Source organism: Periophthalmus magnuspinnatus, chromosome 18 (genome assembly GCF_009829125.3).
Source record: "Periophthalmus magnuspinnatus isolate fPerMag1 chromosome 18, fPerMag1.2.pri, whole genome shotgun sequence".
Lineage (NCBI taxonomy): Eukaryota > Metazoa > Chordata > Actinopteri > Gobiiformes > Gobiidae > Periophthalmus > Periophthalmus magnuspinnatus.
In genome coordinates, this window is record NC_047143.1 from 46,392 (window position 1) to 64,455 (window position 18,064).

Here is an 18,064-nt window from a genome sequence, read left to right on the forward strand (position 1 = left end):
TTCTGCAGAGTTTCATCTAATCATTAAATAAAGACGCGAGGAGGCGGGGCATCTGGGTCTGTGTCAAACACAAACATGACAAGTTTATTCACAAAACAAGAAACTTTACACACAAAACTCCAGTGACCTCATAAAACAGAGTCCAAAACAAAAGTCACAGCTGCTGCTGACACTTGGGGCACTTGGGACACGTGGGACACGTGGGACATGTGGGACACTTGGGACACTTGGGACACTTGGGGCACTTGGGGCACTTGGGGCACTTGGGGCACTTGGGGCACTTGGGGCACTTGGGGCAATTGGGGCACTTGGAACACTTGGAACACTTGGGACACTTGGGACACGTGCGACACTTGGGACACTTGGGGGTCCTAATTGTCCCAAGAGCTTTAAAGAGTCTCAGGGTACAGCAGCCCAGCGCTGCTGCCTTTGGAACAGACTGAAGGGGGCGCTGTGGGAGCGGGGCTGGACAGAGGAGGAGGGGCCGGGCTGCAGGGGAAGGGGCCTGTGGCAAAGGTCGGAGGTCAGCGGCAGGAGGGAGGGGCCGGTGGAGGCTGCGGGCGGCGCTTTGCGATTGGTGGCCAATGGGAGTCTTTGAAGAGCCGCCTGTCTGATCACGTGACCCTCCGGCACGTGCACGCTCACGAGCGCCGAGTACAGCCGAGCACAACGGGGAAACGACACACCTAGGAAAGGACGCAAGGCAATAAGGAGACAAGGGGTTAGGATGCAAGAGAAGGATACAAGACAAGGAGACAGGAGAGGAGACAAGGGGTTAAGATGGAAGTAGACAAGGAGAGAGGAGACAAGGAGAGAGGAGACAAGGAGAGAGGAGACAAGGAGAGAGGAGACAAGGAGAGAGGAGACAATTACAGCTGTACTCAGTTTTGCCTTACTCTGGATTTGGGTGAGTTATAGATTAGATATGGGTTAGTTTGTGTTGGTGTACCTACACTGGGCCGCGTTCCTACACTGTGTCGCGTTCCTACACTGGGTCGCGTTCCTACACTGGGTCGCGTTCCTACACTCTGTCGCGTTCCTACACTGGGTCGCGTTCCTACACTGGGTCGCGTTCCTACACTGGGTCGCGTTCCTACACTGGGTCGCGTTCCTACACTCTGTCGCGTTCCTACACTCTGTCGCGTTCCTACACTCTGTCGCGTTCCTACACTGTGTTAGTATACTGAGCTGGGTTAAAGGGATGCCAAGGGGATTTACCTTGAGTAGCTCTGGAGCTGATGAGGGCCTGAGTTCTCTCATTTTTATCCAGAGTTTGTTTCAAAGCTTTGGTAGCGTCCCACTGCACCTCCTGCAGGACAGCACCGGTATTACAAAAAGGACAGAAATATTCCACAGAGAGGATAAATACAGAGGCTGTGTCCCAATTCGCCAAATGCACCCTTTGAAGGGTCCCTTTGAAGTACTCTTCAAAGTGTAGTTTGAAGGTTCCGGTCGAGAGTGTGTCCTCAGTGTCGTCTCCATCTTACTGAAGTGGGACAGGTCTACACCACGGACCGCACTTCCACCTCTGTCTTTGAGCGTACGATACGTACATTACGTACGTTATTTTTAATTATTTATTATTTAATAGAAGAAAAGCCAAGATGTCGTTTCAGCCGTTTCTTTCTGTTTAGATTGAATATCAATAGGCAAAAATAACGTTTAAGGTGATTTTTTTACTCAATTGTAGCTACTTCATAACTTTAACAAAATAAACCTTGTGAAAACGTAATAACAGAGACAGAGGAAACAGGATCATTTTCACATTCATAGTCTATAAACCAGAGACACTGATTAGTTGTACATATAGTGGGATATTTCAGTTTAATGGTTCAGTATTTTGTCCAGTGGCTGCACCACTTTAATAACAGTAGAGGGCGCTGTTTCCCTTCTATGTTGTGCCAGTTCTTTTCATCTTATTATTGTGAAGTATTTTCTATCAGTGCAGCTACATCAAACTAGTGTCTTGATTTACTAACATGAAAGTAAATGACACGTGTCCACCAGGGGGCGCAGACCTATGGAATGCACTGGAACTCATGAAGATTTTGTGCCCGTCTCAGGACTCTGTTCTGTCTGTTCTGTCTGTTCTGTCTGTTCTGTCTGTTCTGTTCTTTCCTCAGAGTCCGTTGCTTCATTGTTCACATTATCTGTGTGAATCATTAAACTTTTCTGACTTTATGTTTCTCTTGGTCTTTGACACAATAGAAACAAACATTCTTACATTTTTCTTATTGCAGTAATATTTTCTCATGATAATAATGTCTCTTATTGTCAATAACTGCACATTCCTTTATTCCATGTAACTCTCCTCCTTTTTAATCAAACACACTGTACAGATCTTTATTCAGATTTAACAGTTTCATGTCGCACTGATGAGGTAAAACCAGTACAAACATTTGAACGTGTTTTGCGCAGCGGACTCCATTTTCTTCTCTTTTTTGCATTGAAATGGGACAGCCCTTGTCGCGTCGAAAATTACGTAACTGCCCTTGGGGCGACAGTGGCTCAGTGGTTGAGTGTTGGTCCCAACCCGAAGGTCGGAGGATCGAGTTCCGCTCGGACCAAGTTCTGTCGTTGTGTCCTTAGGCAAGACACTTCACCCACATTGCCTAGTATGAAAGTGGTGTGTGTGTGAATGATAGGTGGTGGTCGGAGGGGCCGATGGCGCAGATTGGCAGCCTCGCTTCCGTCAGTCTGCCCAGAGCAGCTGTGGCTACAATAGTATCTGACCATCACCAAGTGAAATGAATGAATAATAACTCTAGTGTGGAGGTTTAAGAGGCTTTGACAAGACTGTAAAGCGCATTACAAGTGTAAGACATTATTATTATTTATTATTGCCCTTCGATGCACACTTCAAATGGTGAATCTAAGGCCAGTTTGGCGAATTGGGACACGGCCAGAGGTCAGTCCCTTGAGGTAAAACGATTAGCACAAGAGCGCTAGGGCATGTTAGCACAAGAGCGCTAGGGCACGTTAGCACAAGAGCGCTAGGGCACGTTAGCACAAGAGCGCTAGGGTATGTTAGCACAAGAGCGCTAGGGCACGTTAGCACAAGAGCGCTAGGGTATGTTAGCACAAGGGCGCTAGGGCATGTTAGCACAAGGGCGCTAGGGCATGTTAGCACAAGGGCGCTAGGGCATGTTAGCACAAGGGCGCTAGGGCATGTTAGCACAAGGGCGCTAGGGCATGTTAGCACAAGAGGGCTAGTGCACATTGGCACAAGGGCGCTAGGGCATGTTAGCACAAGAGGGCTAGGGCATGTTAGCACAAGGGCGCTAGGGCATGTTAGCACAAGAGGGCTAGTGCACATTAGCACAAGGGCGCTAGGGCATGTTAGCACAAGAGGGCTAGGGCATGTTAGCAGTCTCTTTATCCTTGTACATGAGCATTATATTTCCAATTTGGCTCTCTCTCCTCCTCTGGCTCTCTCTGCTCCTCTGGCTCCCTCTGCTCCTCTGGCTCCCTCTGCTCCTCTGGCTCTCTCTGGCTCCCTCTGGCTCTCTCTGCTCCTCTGGCTCTCTCTGCTCCTCTGGCTATCTCTGCTCCTCTGGCTATCTCTGGCTCTCTCTGCTCCTCTGGCTCTCTCTGCTCCTCTGGCTCTCTCTGCTCCTCTGGCTCTCTCTGGCTCTCTCTGCTCCTCTGGCTCTCTCTGCTCCTCTGGCTATCTCTGCTCCTCTGGCTCTCTCTGGCTCTCTCTGGCTCTCTCTGCTCCTCTGGCTCTCTCTGCTCCTCTGGCTCTCTCTGCTCCTCTGGCTCTCTCTGCTCCTCTGGCTCTCTCTGCTCCTCTGGCTCTCTCTGCTCTTCTGTTGATGTTTTTTGTACAAACCTGTAGAGACTGAAGCTCCGCCCTCAGAGCCAGAGTGGTATTTAGCTCCGCCCCCTCCGGACACGCTGCAACCTGACCAGACGTCACCAAATGTTCTGGGGGGTGATTGGACGCAGAGCTGTTACCATGGAGACGGCCTTTCCTCTGACCTCTAATGAGTTGGTTTTGGGTGTGGGTCTGAGAAGCAGGAACCTGAAACAACCAATTAAAAAAAACAAGAGTTTAGTCCTATTTTAGACCTGGTTCAGTCCTGGTTTAGACCTGGTTCAGACCTGGTTCAGACCTGGTTCAGACCTGGTTCAGACCTGGTTCAGACCTGGTTTAGTCCTGGTTTAGTCCTGGTTCAGTCCTGGTTCAGTCCTGGTTTAGACCTGGTTTAGACCTGGTTTAGTCCTGGTTTAGTCCTGGTTCAGTCCTGGTTCAGTCCTGGTTCAGACCTGGTTCAGACCTGGTTCAGACCTGGTTCAGTCCTGGTTCAGTCCTGGTTCAGTCTTGGTTTAGGCCTGGTTTAGGCCTGGTTTAGGCCTGGTTTAGGCCTGGTTTAGGCCTGGTTTAGTCCTGGTTTAGTCTTGGTTTAGTCCTGGTTTAGACCTGGTTCAGACCTGGTTCAGTCCTGGTTTAGTCTTGGTTTAGTCCTGGTTTAGACCTGGTTTAGTCCTGGTTTAGTCTTGGTTTAGTCCTGGTTTAGTCCTGGTTCAGTCCTGGTTCAGTCCTGGTTTAGTCCTGGTTTAGTCCTGGTTTAGTCCTGGTTTAGTCCTGGTTTAGTCTTGGTTTAGTCCTGGTTTAGTCCTGGTTTAGTCCTGGTTTAGTCCTGGTTTAGTCTCACCGTTCCTCTGCTTGTGTTCTGTGGGCAGAGCTCCGCTGTAATTGACAGATCCAGCAGAGGACATTGGGACACAGAGACTGGACTCAAAGGACATGGGGGCAGGGACAGGGGGGAGGGGGGCGTGTCCATCTCAGACCAGACCGGGACCAGACCGGGACCTTAGATCCTACAGAGAAAGACACAAAGATTTCAATTAGCTGTGTCCTCCCACCCTCCTATATGCCAGTGTGTCAGGTGCCCTCCCCGTGCGTCAGGTGCCCTCCCCGTGCGTCAGGTGCCCTCCCCGTGCGTCAGGTGCCCTCCCCGTGCGTCAGGTGCCCTCCCCGTGCGTCAGGTGCCCTCCCCGTGCGTCAGGTGCCCTCCCCGTGCGTCAGGTGCCCTCCCCGTGCGTCAGGTGCCCTATATAATGGGGGCAGGTCATTGTGATGTGACAAATCAAAATAAAATAAAATGTATCATTAATAATAAAATAAAACAAAAAAAAATTGTACACAAACATGCCACGTTAGTCCTGATTAAGTTCTGGTTTAAACCTTGCTTAGTCCCGGTTTAGTCCCAGTTAAGTCCCGGTTAAGTCCTGGTTTAGACTTGGTTTAGTCCCGGTTTAGACTTGGTTTAGTCCCGGTTTAGACTTGGTTTAGTCCCGGTTTAGTCCCGGTGGTTCTTGACGTTGTTAAATAATAACGGTCACTCACCTGGTCGTTAGTGGGTTAAACTCTGATAAATACCACACAATGTGGGTTAAATCCGTGTTTTTTCGCGGATGAGGAGCTGATGTTTGTAAAACGTGGCTCGAGTCAGAATGAGCAGTTTTAAAATAAAATCCCAGACAACGAACTTCAACTTTCGCTAATTTTCCTGCGTTTCTCCCGCGGCCCGAAACACTTCCGGACTACAATTACGCACTTCCGCTCCGGCGCACTGTGTACTTCCGGCCCTGGGATAAAACAGGGTCGGCTTTAAACCTCCTTTAGACACGGTTTAGACACGGTTTTAGGCCGTGTTCTCATGGTTTTGTGGTCAGAGCGGATCCGGGTGCTGGTTCCGAAGGTTCTGCTCTGGTTCTGAAGACTTTTATTTGTAAAACTGTATTTAAAACGAGCTAAGTCAGTTAGCTGTTAGCAGGTAGCCTCAGACCACTAGCCTCGCTCCACTTCGCCCCCATGTGGTTAGGAAAGGTAAAGCTTGGGGTCAAAATATATCACTTAAAAGTGTTTTTTCAAGACTTAAATGCTTGCTAGTTGTTGTTAGCTTTAGTGTCACGGCATTAGTACAGCGCCTTTAAATTATTTGTATTTACTGATATATATATACATATATATATTTTAATTCAGTAAAGCACAAACCATAAAACTGCTAAACAATCTTTTTATTACAAACAGTTGCATCATTGTGTGCAGCACAACATCAAACAGAACTGTAAACAAACAGTGACATCATCATTTCATTAGATTTATTTTAGAGGAAATTATGAAAAAAGTTTTCAAATTTTATCATCATGAAAATCTGTGCTTCAGAAACACGTCACCAAACAGATAAAACTTAAACTTACAAAAGTCAAAACTCTTTTAACGAACGTTTAGTGCAACGCTCCAGAGCCACGCTCCAAAAGGCTCGCAGCCCATTGGTCAAGAGTCAAGGGCTCGCCCGCAGCTGATTGGCTGTTCCCTGATTCTTGCTGCGCTCATGCGTCTTTTATTAAAGTGATGCTGCATTAATGTGACCTCAGAGATGTGGACTTTCAGGTGACGACACTCTGGAGTCATGGATGTGCAGACCCCTGCAGTGGAGTATCACACTGTGTCAGGATGTGGTTTCTTTTAGGTAAATTGTGGATAAACTAAATATTTACAAAGTTTTGTCAAAGTTTTTTTGCTGAGTTGACGGAAACTCAGGATTTCGGAGTCGAGCGTCGCCACAAGTTTCTCAGTTGAAATTCCGACCCGAGTTGCGTTCATTCCTGTTTTTCCGAGCCGAAAGTCGGATCTTCCAGGTTTATGAGATCACATGACTGCAGCATGATTCAGAGTTACTAAAACCAAAGGTGACGCAGATCAGAGTCACGTGACACAGCTCGCAGCCTCTCATTGGTCGCTCTCTGATTGTCTCAGCAGTGATTGGTCGGTTATTGCTGTTTAGCTCAGTGCTAAAAGCTAATGCTACTTTACCAAATGCTACAAGGCCAAAAGCAACTCTCAAAACCCCAACAGACAGGGAGGGCATCCGACGCATGGGGAGGGCATCTGAAGCACGGGGAGGGCATCTGACACACAGAGGGAGGGCATCTGACACACAGAGGGAGGGCATCTGACACACAGAGGGAGGGCATCTGACACACGGGGAGGGCATCTGAAGCACAGGGAGGGCATCTGACACGGGGTGAGAGTAGGAGGTGCAGATGGAAGACTCAGTTTTGCTGCTACATTTTGTTGTTTTTACAAAAGTCTAAATTGTTTTTCAGTAAAATAATTTGAAACGTCTTGCTCAGATAAGAAAGCGCCGCCGCCACGAGTCACGGCGATCGGGCAGCGACGTAACACGCCCCTGTCACATGACCCCACAGAGTGTGACATCACCACAGCTTCAGCTCCACATGAAGCTCATGAGGCTGGAGCAGGTTCAGAGGCCGATCTGGAGACGAGCTCCTGATGTGTCTGTTATTAAAGTTCAGATCTGGATTTACAGACACAAAAGTGAAATAAAAAGCCCAGGATCATGTAGAGGGTTAATACGAACATTTAAGACAAAATCTGACACAGGGACAGACACAGGGGGCGCTGTTTAACACAGAACTGGAGCGATGGAACAGGAAGTGCGACATGATCACTTCCTGTTTGGAACACGGCGGCAGGTTTGATGTGTCCACAGACGTGTACAGGATATGATTGTCCCGTGTCCTCCGTGTGTGTGTCCTGTGTCCTTAGTGTCTCTGTCCATGTCCAGGATGTGCTGTCCATGTGAACGCTCAGAGGACAGAGCTCTACAGCGCCCCCGACAGTCCCCACAGGGACAGTCCTGGTTTAGACCTGTTTTAGACCTGGTTTAGTCCTGGTTTAGTCCTGGTTTAGACCTGGTTTAGACCTGGTTTAGTCCTGGTTTAGACCTGGTTTAGTCCTGGTTTAGACCTGGTTTAGTCCTGGTTTAGTCCTGGTTTAGACCTGGTTTAGTCCTGGTTTAGTCCTGGTTTAGTCCTGGTTTAGTCCTGGCTTAGACCTGGTTTAGACCTGGTTTAGTCCTGGTTTAGTCCTGGTTTAGACCTGGTTTAGACCTGGTTTAGTCCTGGTTTAGACCTGGTTTAGACCTGGTTTAGTCCTGGTTTAGTCCTGGTTTAGTCCTGGTTTAGTCCTGGCTTAGACCTGGTTTAGTCCTGGTTTTAAGAGACCAGGGAGGAGGTGGAGGTCAGGGACAGGTCTGGAGCCGTCGGGAGTTAGTGGGTACTCTCTGGGGTACTCTCTCTCTCTCTGGATACTCTGTGTGGGGAATACCGTGGATACTTGGTGGGTACTCTGGGGGTACTCTGTGGGGATACTCTCTCTGATACTCTCTGTGGGTACTCTGTGGGTACTCTGTGGGTACTCTGTGGGTACTCTGTGGGTACTCAGTGCTCGTTGGGCATGTGTCGGATGGTGTGGAAGATCCAGTCCATCTTGGTGCTCCAGCCTCCGTGGTGAGCGTCGTTCATTTGTTTACTGAAGTACTCCAGCGCCTCCTGCTGGGTCTTCTCTGTAACACAACACAGCCATTTTTAAATACAATATATAACTGCTGTTAGAATACTACTATAACTACTACTACTACTACTACTACTACTACTGCTGCTGCTGCTACCACCTTTACTACTACTGCTGCCACTCCTGCTACTTCTACAGAAATATACACACTACATGTTCATGCAACTGCTACTACAAGGCACGTTTATTTGTACTGCACGTTTATTTGTACTGCACGTTTATTTGTACTGCACGTTTATTTGTACTGCACGTTTATTTGTACTGCACGTTTATTTGTACTGCACAGTTCATACACACAGTAATTTAAAGTGCTTTACAGAAAAGCAAATGAGTTAAAATCTGTCACTGGACAAATCGTCTCAGACTGAAGACGTTTGGCTGCTCATCCCAGCGGCTTCTTCAGGTCTGGTCAGATTGTTTCTTCAGGTCTGGTCAGATTGTTTCTTCAGGTCTGGTCAGATTGTTTCTTCAGGTCTGGTCAGATTGTTTCTTCAGTTCTGGTCAGATTGTTTCTTCAGGTCTGGTCAGATTGTTTCTTCAGGTCTGGTCAGATTGTTTCTTCAGGTCTGGTCAGATTGTTTCTTCAGTTCTGGTCAGATTGTTTCTTCAGGTCTGGTCAGATTGTTTCTTCAGGTCTGGTCAGATTCCTGCTGGACACTGCCTTATATCTGTCTGAGGGGAGGAGCTAAAAACACAAACTGTGAACAGCTTTTGTCTCCAGTTTCAGCTGAGACGACCCTGATATTGTTCTGGGTCTGAGGATGGAGTTGTAGGTGGAGTTGTAGGTGGAGTTGTAGGTGGAGTTGTAGGTGGAGTTGTAGGTGGAGTTGTAGATGGAGTTGTAGGTGGAGTTGTAGGTGGAGTTGTAGGTGGAGTTGTAGGTGGAGTTGTAGGTGGAGTTGTAGGTGGAGTTGTAGGTGGAGTTGTAGATGGAGTTGTAGGTGGAGTTGTAGGTGGAGTTGTAGGTGGAGTTGTAGGTGGAGTTGTAGGTGGAGTTGTAGATGGAGTTGTAGGTGGAGTTGTAGATGGGGGAGAGGTTATGTCTCAGGCCCCATTTCTGTTTTCGTCTTAATTCCTGATCTGATGAGGTTTTCTAGACGGTTGGGGGCCGTGGGTGGGGGCCGTGGGTGGGGGCCGTGGGTGGGGGCCGTGGGTGGGGGCCGTGGGTGGGGGCCGTGGGTGGAGGTGGGGTGGGGGTGGGTGGAGAGGGAGGTCCTTTGATTCTCAGGTGGGGGCCATTTGCCTTGGACAGGTTCTTTTGTTTTCAGAATAGCACATTGACCTGTGTTCAGCTCAGAGTGAAAGTCTGAACCTTCATCAAACTTCAATTATTTAATCAAATCCATTTTAAACATTTCAGTCGGATTCATTCTGGTCTCGACTGCAGCACGAGCACAATCAGCTGTTTATGGACTCTGGACTGGACTGGTCTGGACTCTGGTCTGGACTGGACTGTGGTCTGGTCTCTGGTCTCTGGTCTGGACTCTGGTCCGGTCTCTGGTCTGGACTCTGGTCCGGTCTCTGGTCTGGACTCTGGTCTCTGGTCTCTGGTCCGGTCTCTGGTCTCTGGTCTCTGGTCCGGTCTCTGGTCTCTGGTCTGGACTCTGGTCTAGACTCTGGTCTGGACTCTGGTCTGGACTCTGGTCTGGTCCGGTCTCTGGTCTGGTCTCTGGTCTGGTCTTAGTCCTGGTGATGGTCTGGGTCCTTGTCTTGGTCTTGGTTCTGGTCCGGACTTACCGAGGGCCAGGGTTTTCCTCAGATAGGCGATGTCGTCGAAGCTCTGGAGTTCGGGCATCCCGCTGCCGAGCATCAGTGAAAACAGGTTTATGAAAAGCGACGCGTGACTGCGGATCGCCAAGTACGCGGCGTAACACATCTCCTGGAACCTGAGGAGAGACCGGGTTAGACTGGGTTTAGTCCTGGTTTAGTCCTGGTTTAGACTGGGTTTAGTCCTGGTTTAGTCCTGGTTTAGACTGGGTTTAGTCCTGGTTTAGTCCTGGTTTAGACTGGGTTTAGTCCTGGTTTAGACTGGGTTTAGTCCTGGGTTAGACTGGGTTTAGTCCTGGTTTAGTCCTGGTTTAGACTGGGTTTAGTCCTGGTTTAGTCCTGGTTTAGTCCTGTTTTAGACTGGGTTTAGTCCTAGTTTAGTCCTAGTTTAGTCCTGGTTTAGTCCTGTTTTAGACTGGGTTTAGTCCTTGTTTAGTCCTAGTTTAGTCCCAGTTTAGTCCTGGTCCAGACCTCTGGAAGTCCTTGGTCTTCGTAGACTCTTGAGCTCCTTTGCTGATGACGATGAGGAAGTCCTGCGTGAGGACGAAGGGAACGCGCTCGCGTTTGTAACCAAACTTTTTCTTCTTATGGTCCAAGAAGTGTCCAAAGTCGATGTGAAAGAGCTGAGGACAGAAGAGAGGGTTTACATGGATCATAACCGGTCTAGAGCAGGATCATAACCGGTCTAGAGCAGGATCATAACCGGTCTAGGGGAGGATCATAACCGGTCTAGAGGAGGATCAGGCCTAGAGCAGGATCATAACCGGTCTAGAGCAGGATCAGGCCTAGAGGAGGATCAGGCCTAGAGCAGGATCATAACCGGTCTAGAGCAGGATCAGGCCTAGAGGAGGATCAGGCCTAGAGCAGGATCATAACCGGTCTAGAGCAGGATCATAACCGGTCTAGAGGAGGATCAGGCCTAGAGGAGGATCAGGCCTAGAGGAGGATCATAACCGGTCTAGAGGAGGATCAGGCCTAGAGGAGGATCAGGCCTAGAGGAGGATCATAACCGGTCTAGGGGAGGATCATAACCGGTCTAGAGGAGGATCAGGCCTAGAGGAGGATCAGGCCTAGAGGAGGATCATAACCGGTCTAGAGCAGGATCATAACCGGTCTAGAGGAGGATCATAACCGGTCTAGAGGAGGATCAGGCCTAGAGGAGGATCATAACCGGTCTAGAGGAGGATCAGGCCTAGAGGAGGATCAGGCCTAGAGGAGGATCATAACCGGTCTAGGGGAGGATCATAACCGGTCTAGAGGAGGATCAGGCCTAGAGGAGGATCAGGCCTAGAGGAGGATCATAACCGGTCTAGAGCAGGATCATAACCGGTCTAGAGGAGGATCATAACCGGTCTAGAGGAGGATCATAACCGGTCTAGAGGAGGATCAGGCCTAGAGGAGGATCATAACCGGTCTAGAGGAGGATCATAACCGGTCTAGAGGAGGATCATAACCGGTCTAGAGGAGGGTCAGGCCTAGAGGAGGATCATAACCGGTCTAGAGGAGGATCAGGTCTAGAGGAGGATCATAACCAGTCTAGAGGAGGATCATAACCAGTCTAGAGGAGGATCATAACCGGTCTAGAGGAGGATCATAACCGGTCTAGAGGAGGATCATAACCGGTCTAGAGGAGGATCAGGTCTAGAGGAGGATCATAACCGGTCTAGAGGAGGATCAGGTCTAGAGGAGGATCATAACCGGTCTAGAGGAGGATCAGGTCTAGAGGAGGATCATAACAGGTCTAGAGGAGGATCATAACCGGTCTAGAGGAGGATCATAACCGGTCTAGAGGAGGATCAGGTCTAGAGGAGGATCATAACCGGTCTAGAGGAGGATCAGGCCTAGAGGAGGATCATAACCGGTCTAGAGGAGGATCATAACCGGTCTAGAGGAGGATCAGGCCTAGAGGAGGATCATAACCGGTCTAGAGGAGGATCATAACCGGTCTAGAGGAGGATCAGGCCTAGAGGAGGATCATAACCGGTCTAGAGCAGGATCATAACCGGTCTAGAGGAGGATCAGGCCTAGAGGAGGATCATAACCGGTCTAGAGGAGGATCATAACCGGTCTAGAGGAGGATCATAACCGGTCTAGAGGAGGATCATAACCGGTCTAGAGGAGGATCATAACCGGTCTAGAGGAGGATCAGGTCTAGAGGAGGATCATAACCGGTCTAGAGGAGGATCAGGTCTAGAGGAGGATCATAACCGGTCTAGAGGAGGATCAGGTCTAGAGGAGGATCATAACAGGTCTAGAGGAGGATCATAACCGGTCTAGAGGAGGATCATAACCGGTCTAGAGGAGGATCAGGTCTAGAGGAGGATCAGGTCTAGAGGAGGATCAGGTCTAGAGGAGGATCATAACCGGTCTAGAGGAGGATCATAACCGGTCTAGAGGAGGATCAGGTCTAGAGGAGGATCAGGTCTAGAGGAGGATCATAACCGGTCTAGAGGAGGATCATAACCGGTCTAGAGGAGGATCATAACCGGTCTAGAGGAGGATCAGGCCTAGAGGAGGATCATAACCGGTCTAGAGGAGGATCATAACCGGTCTAGAGGAGGATCAGGTCTAGAGGAGGATCATAACCGGTCTAGAGGAGGATCATAACCGGTCTAGAGGAGGATCATAACCGGTCTAGAGGAGGATCAGGCCTAGAGGAGGATCATAACCGGTCTAGAGGAGGATCATAACCGGTCTAGAGGAGGATCAGGTCTAGAGGAGGATCAGGTCTAGAGGAGGATCATAACCGGTCTAGAGGAGGATCATAACCGGTCTAGAGGAGGATCATAACCGGTCTAGAGGAGGATCATAACCGGTCTAGAGGCGGGTCTTTTGGGGTCAGACCTGGCCGTTCTCTTTGATCATGATGTTGGAGTTGTGACGGTCGCCGATGCCGAGGATGAACGTCGCGACGCAATAACCAGCACACGAACGAGTGAAGAGGTCGATGGCCCGATCGTACCTGCGGAGAGAGAGAAGAGAGGGATGAGAGAGAGGAGAGAGAGGGATGAGAGAGAGGGTGAGAGAGAGGAGAGAGGGATGAGAGAGGGTGAGAGAGGGATAAGAGAGAGGAGAGAGGGATGAGAGAGGAGAGAGATGAGAGAGAGAGGAGAGAGAGGGATGAGAGAGAGGAGAGAGAGAAGAGAGGGATGAGAGAGACGGATGAGAGAGAGGAGAGTGATGAGAGGTGGGGGGTGGGAGTGTGCGTTGGAGTGGGGGGTGGGAGTGTGTGTTGGGGTGGGGGGTGGGAGTGTGTGTTGGGGCGGGGGGTTGTCTGGTTGTGTTTATTGATGTGTTGGGGTTGGTTGTTGGGCTGTGGGGTGGTTGTGTGGGTTTGGTGGGTGGGACTGATTTTAATGCTTTGTAAAGCTCTTTGTGTTACTTTTTTGTATGAAAAGTGCTCTATAAATAAAGTTTGATTTGATGATTTGATTTGAGAGAGAGAGGAGAGAGAGGGATGAGAGAGAGGGATGAGAGAGGAGAGAGGAATGACAGAAGAGAGGGATGAGAGAGGAGAGAGAGGGATGAGAGAGGAGAGAGGAATGACAGAAGAGAGGGATGAGAGAGTGGAGGAATGAGAGAGGAGAGAGAGGAGAGGGATGAAAGAGAGGAGAGAGGGATGAGAGAGGAGCGGGTGAAGAGGTCTATGGCTCGATCAGTTTGAAGCATCATGTTTCAGCTGTAGGGACAGGAGGAGTAATGGAGCTAGATTTAGTAGTAGTAGCAGTAGTAGTAGTATATTATTAGTGTAGTAGTAGCAGTAGTAGTAGTAGCAGTAGTATAGTAGTAGTAGTAGTATAGTAGTAGTATAGTATTAGTAGTAGTACTAGTTGTAACAGTTATAATATTTATGGTACTTGTTGTACTCACGCCTCTCCTCTGTTCTTCTCCTTGATCCAGTGGTGCAGAGTGTTGGAGTTGAACTGTAGCGCCCCCTTGAGGCCGCCCTTACACTGGATCTGCATGATGGTGTAACTGTTTTTCACCGCTTCAATCAGCCCCACGCAGTCTCCGATGGACAGGCAGCCGTACGGAAGCATTCTGCAGTACATGTTTGAATACTTTTAGAATAATCACATTAAACACAGTAATGCACAGGAAAAGACAGGAAAACACAATAAAAACACAATAAAACACAATAAAGACACAGGAAAACACAATAATGCACAGGAAAACACAATAATGCACAGGAAAACACAATAATGCACAGGAAAACACAATTAAAAACATAATAAAACACAGTAAAACACAATAAAACACAGTAATGCACAGGAAAACACAATAATGCACAGGAAAACACAATAAAAACACAATAAAACACAATAAAGACACAGTAAACCAAAATAAAACACAGTAAAACACAATAAAACACAGTAAAACACAGTAATGCACAGGAAAACAATACAACACAAGAAAACACAATAAAAACACAATAAAACAATAAAACACAATAAAACAATAAAACACAGTAAAACACAGTAAAACACAGTGAGCTGTATTTGCAGCTGAACACTGGCTGACGTCACACTCTGAGGTCTCGCCCGAGCTCCAGATCTGGTTCAGTTCTTCTTGATGGGGCAGAGTTTAGAGTTTCAGGAGGTATAAATCTATTAAAGGAGCTTTAGGTCTCACCTGAGGTCCAAGCCCTGGTTCTGCCAGATGTTCTCCATAATTTTAATGATCTGCAGCGTCAGCATGTCCTGCCTGAGGTCTGCAACAAGAGGGCGCTGTGAACCTCAGAGACACAGGGTTTTAAGGAAACATTTGTGATTCAGGAACTTATCCTTAAATTAACTCAAAGCGTTGGGTTAGTGTAAAGATACGATAAGTTTAACAACGTGTGGGGCGTGTTCTTAAATGTGTTCAAACTCTTCTGTTCAGATGTTTCTCCTGTTTCAGTCGTTTCTTCTCTTTGAGCCTCTGAAGTTTTATTTGGACTGATTCATGTTTGAGTTTAATCTTTAATCTCTTATTTTCAAGGGGCTAGTTTGTCCATCTACCCCCGTTTAACCTCCCCCTGTGACACGCCCCCTGTGACACGCCCCCTGTGACACGCCCCCTGTGACACGCCCCCTGTGACACGCCCCCTGTGACACGCCTACTGTGACACGCCCACTGTGACACGCCCACTGTGACACGTCCACTGTGACACGCCCACTGTGACACGCCCACTGTGACACGCCCACTGTCTGCACTTCTTTCTCCAGTTTTATTTTATTTTATTTGGGTTTGGGTTAGTTATCTCATGGGTTTGGGTTAGTTAGCTTACAGGTTTGCGTTAGTTAGCTCACGGGTTTGGGTTAGGTAGCTCACAGGTTTGGGTTAGTTATCTCATGGGTTTGGGTTAGTTAGCTCATGGGTTTGGATTAGTTAGCTTACAGGTTTGCGTTAGTTAGCTTACAGGTTTGCGTTAGTTAGCTCACGGGTTTGGGTTAATTAGCTCACGGGTTTGGGTTAATTAGCTCACAGGTTTGGGTTAATTATCTCACGGGTTTGGGTTAGTTAGCTCACGGGTTTGGGTTAGTTAGCTCACGGGTTTGGGTTAGTTAGCTCACGGGTTTGGGTCATGTCTGTTGGATATGTTTAGTGCTTATATTGGTGTTTTTTACCGTCTCCGTTCTTGAAGATGATCTCGTTGTTGGTGAACAGAAGCTCGGACATGATGTCGGGGTTTTCCCAGTTCAGCCACAGGGGGCGCTTCGCTGATGACAGGATCCGGCACTCGTCCAACCTGGGACCGTCACAAAGAGAGCATTGTTATGTAGAATCTAAACAAAGAGAACAACCGTAGACTGTGTGAAGGAGCGGACGTCACCCAGAATGTTCGGCTCTAAATGAAGCTGATTGAGGGTAGCAGTTATAGCGGATAAACTGGAACCAGGGACCAGATTTGGAAATATGGTTCAATACAGTAGGAGTATTTGTACCTTGGGTTTAGTAGTAGCACTAGCAGGAGTAATAGTAATAGTAGCAGTAGTAGTAATAGTAGCAGCAACAGTAGTACTAGCAGTAGTGGTTAGGGTTAGGGTTAGTATTTGTACCTCAAAGATCCGAGTTGGTGCACTGGGTTGAGCGGCGACACAAAGCCCTGCAGTGCCTCCATGTAATCAGGACGAGACATGTGCTCCACCAGGAACTTCATCTGCACCTGCGACCAATCAGAGAGCAGCGTTTAGTGAGGAGACCAATCAGAGAGCAGCGTTTAGTGAGGAGACCAGTCAGAGAGCAGCGTTTAGATAGATAGTTTAGATAGAGGTGGAGGTGGTGGTGGAGGTCAGGAGTACGTGCTCAGGTTGTGTGTCACCTTCTGTGTCTCGTCCTTCTTCTCCTGTTTGAGCGTGTCCGTCAGATTCACCAATTTGTCCATCGCCTCCACCTGAACACAGTTTATACAGTCGAATGAACACACAACCGTAACCTCAGCTCCAATAATCTCCAATAATGAACACAGGGTTAAGTTTAACCGACTTACAAACACCACAGACCTGACTGCAATCATAACAACAACGACAACAAGAGGAACCAACAACAACCAACAACAAGGACAACGCTAACAAGAGGAACCAACAACAACCAACAACAAGGACAACGCTAACAAGAGGAACCAACAACAACCAACAACAAGGACAACGCTAACAAGAGGAACCAACAACAACCAACAACAAGGACAACGCTAACAACAGGAACCAACAACAACCAACAACAAGGATAACGCTAACAATAGGAACCAACAGCAAGGACAACACTAACAAGAGGAACCAACAACAACCAACAACAAGGACAACGCTAACAACAGGAACCAACAACAACCAACAACAAGGACAATGTTAACAACAGGAACCAACAACAAGGACAATGCTAACAACAGGAACCAACAACAAGGACAACGCTAACAACAGGAACCAACAACAACCAACAACAAGGACAATGTTAACAACAGGAACCAACAACAAGGACAACGCTAACAACAGGAACCAACAACAACCAATAAGGACAACGCTAACAGCAGGAACCAACAACAACTAACAAGGACAACGCTAACAACAGGAACCAACAACAACCAACAACAAGGACAATGCAAACAGCAACCAACAACAAGGACAACGCTAACAACAGGAACCAACAACAACCAACAAGGACACCACTAACAACAGGAACCAACAACAACCAACAAGGACCACGCTAACAACAGGAACCAACAACAAGGACAACGCAAACAGCAACCATCAACAAGGACAACGCTAACAACAACAACCAACAAGGACAACGCTAACAACAGGAACCAACAACAAGGACACAACACTAACAACAGCAACCAACAACAAAGACAACGCTAACAACAGGAACCAACAACAACCAACAACAAAGACAACGCTAACAACAGGAACCAACAACAACCAACAACAAGGACAACGCAAACAGCAACCAACAACAAGGACAACGCTAACAGCAGGAACCAACAACAACCAACAACAAGGACAACGCAAACAGCAACCAACAACAAAGACAACGCTAACAACAGGAACCAACAACAACCAACAACAAGGACAACGCAAACAGCAACCAACAACAAGGACAACGCTAACAACAGGAACCAACAACAAGGACACAACACTAACAACAGCAACCAACAACAACCAACAAGGACCACGCTAACAACAGGAACCAACAACAAGGACACAACACTAACAACAGGAACCAACAACAAGGACAACGCTAACAACAGGAACCAACAACAAGGACAACGCTAACAACAGGAACCAACAACAAGGACACAACACTAACAACAGGAACCAACAACAAGGACAACGCTAACAACAGGAACCAACAACAAGGACAACGCTAACAACAGGAACCAACAACAAGGACAACGCTAACAACAGGAACCAACAACAACAAGGACAATGC

General features: G+C 48.1%; 2 protein-coding genes across 2 annotated transcripts in view; both read right to left on the minus strand.

Moving 5' to 3' along the window:
* Positions 1–54: 54 nt before the first annotated feature.
* On the minus strand, positions 55–5,556 carry ppp1r35 (protein phosphatase 1, regulatory subunit 35). The gene is made up of 5 exons (XM_033984021.2): positions 5,354–5,556; positions 4,659–4,824; positions 3,833–4,024; positions 1,219–1,309; positions 55–686 (listed from the first exon to the last, which is right to left on the minus strand). The coding sequence occupies exons 2-5, from the start codon at positions 4,785–4,787 to the stop codon at positions 400–402; spliced, it is 699 nt and encodes a 232-aa protein (XP_033839912.2). The 5' UTR covers positions 4,788–4,824; positions 5,354–5,556; the 3' UTR covers positions 55–399.
* A 2,700-nt stretch (positions 5,557–8,256) lies between these two features.
* zgc:158659 (uncharacterized protein LOC791141 homolog) overlaps positions 8,257–18,064 on the minus strand; it is a 33,449-nt gene continuing 23,641 nt past the window's right edge. The window contains exons 18-26 of the mRNA XM_033983993.2: positions 16,461–16,532; positions 16,198–16,304; positions 15,766–15,887; positions 14,789–14,867; positions 14,027–14,197; positions 13,001–13,118; positions 10,628–10,779; positions 10,127–10,275; positions 8,257–8,381 (exon numbers count right to left, since the gene is read on the minus strand). Coding sequence (XP_033839884.1) covers positions 8,257–8,381; positions 10,127–10,275; positions 10,628–10,779; positions 13,001–13,118; positions 14,027–14,197; positions 14,789–14,867; positions 15,766–15,887; positions 16,198–16,304; positions 16,461–16,532 — 1,095 coding nt within the window. The remainder of the gene's footprint in view (positions 8,382–10,126; positions 10,276–10,627; positions 10,780–13,000; positions 13,119–14,026; positions 14,198–14,788; positions 14,868–15,765; positions 15,888–16,197; positions 16,305–16,460; positions 16,533–18,064) is intronic.

What these genes read in the sequence shown, in the direction of transcription:
- ppp1r35 (XM_033984021.2), bottom strand. Translation starts at nt 4,787, where the DNA reads ATGGACACGCCCCCCTCCCCCCTGTCCCTGCCCCCATGTCCTTTGAGT. An exon ending in AGAACACAAGCAGAGGAACG is followed by an intron (nt 4,025 to 4,658) that starts GTGAGACTAAAC and finishes TGGTTGTTTCAG; the next exon opens with GTTCCTGCTTCTCAGACCCA. An exon ending in CAGCTCCAGAGCTACTCAAG is followed by an intron (nt 687 to 1,218) that starts GTAAATCCCCTT and finishes GTCCTTTCCTAG; the next exon opens with GTGTGTCGTTTCCCCGTTGT.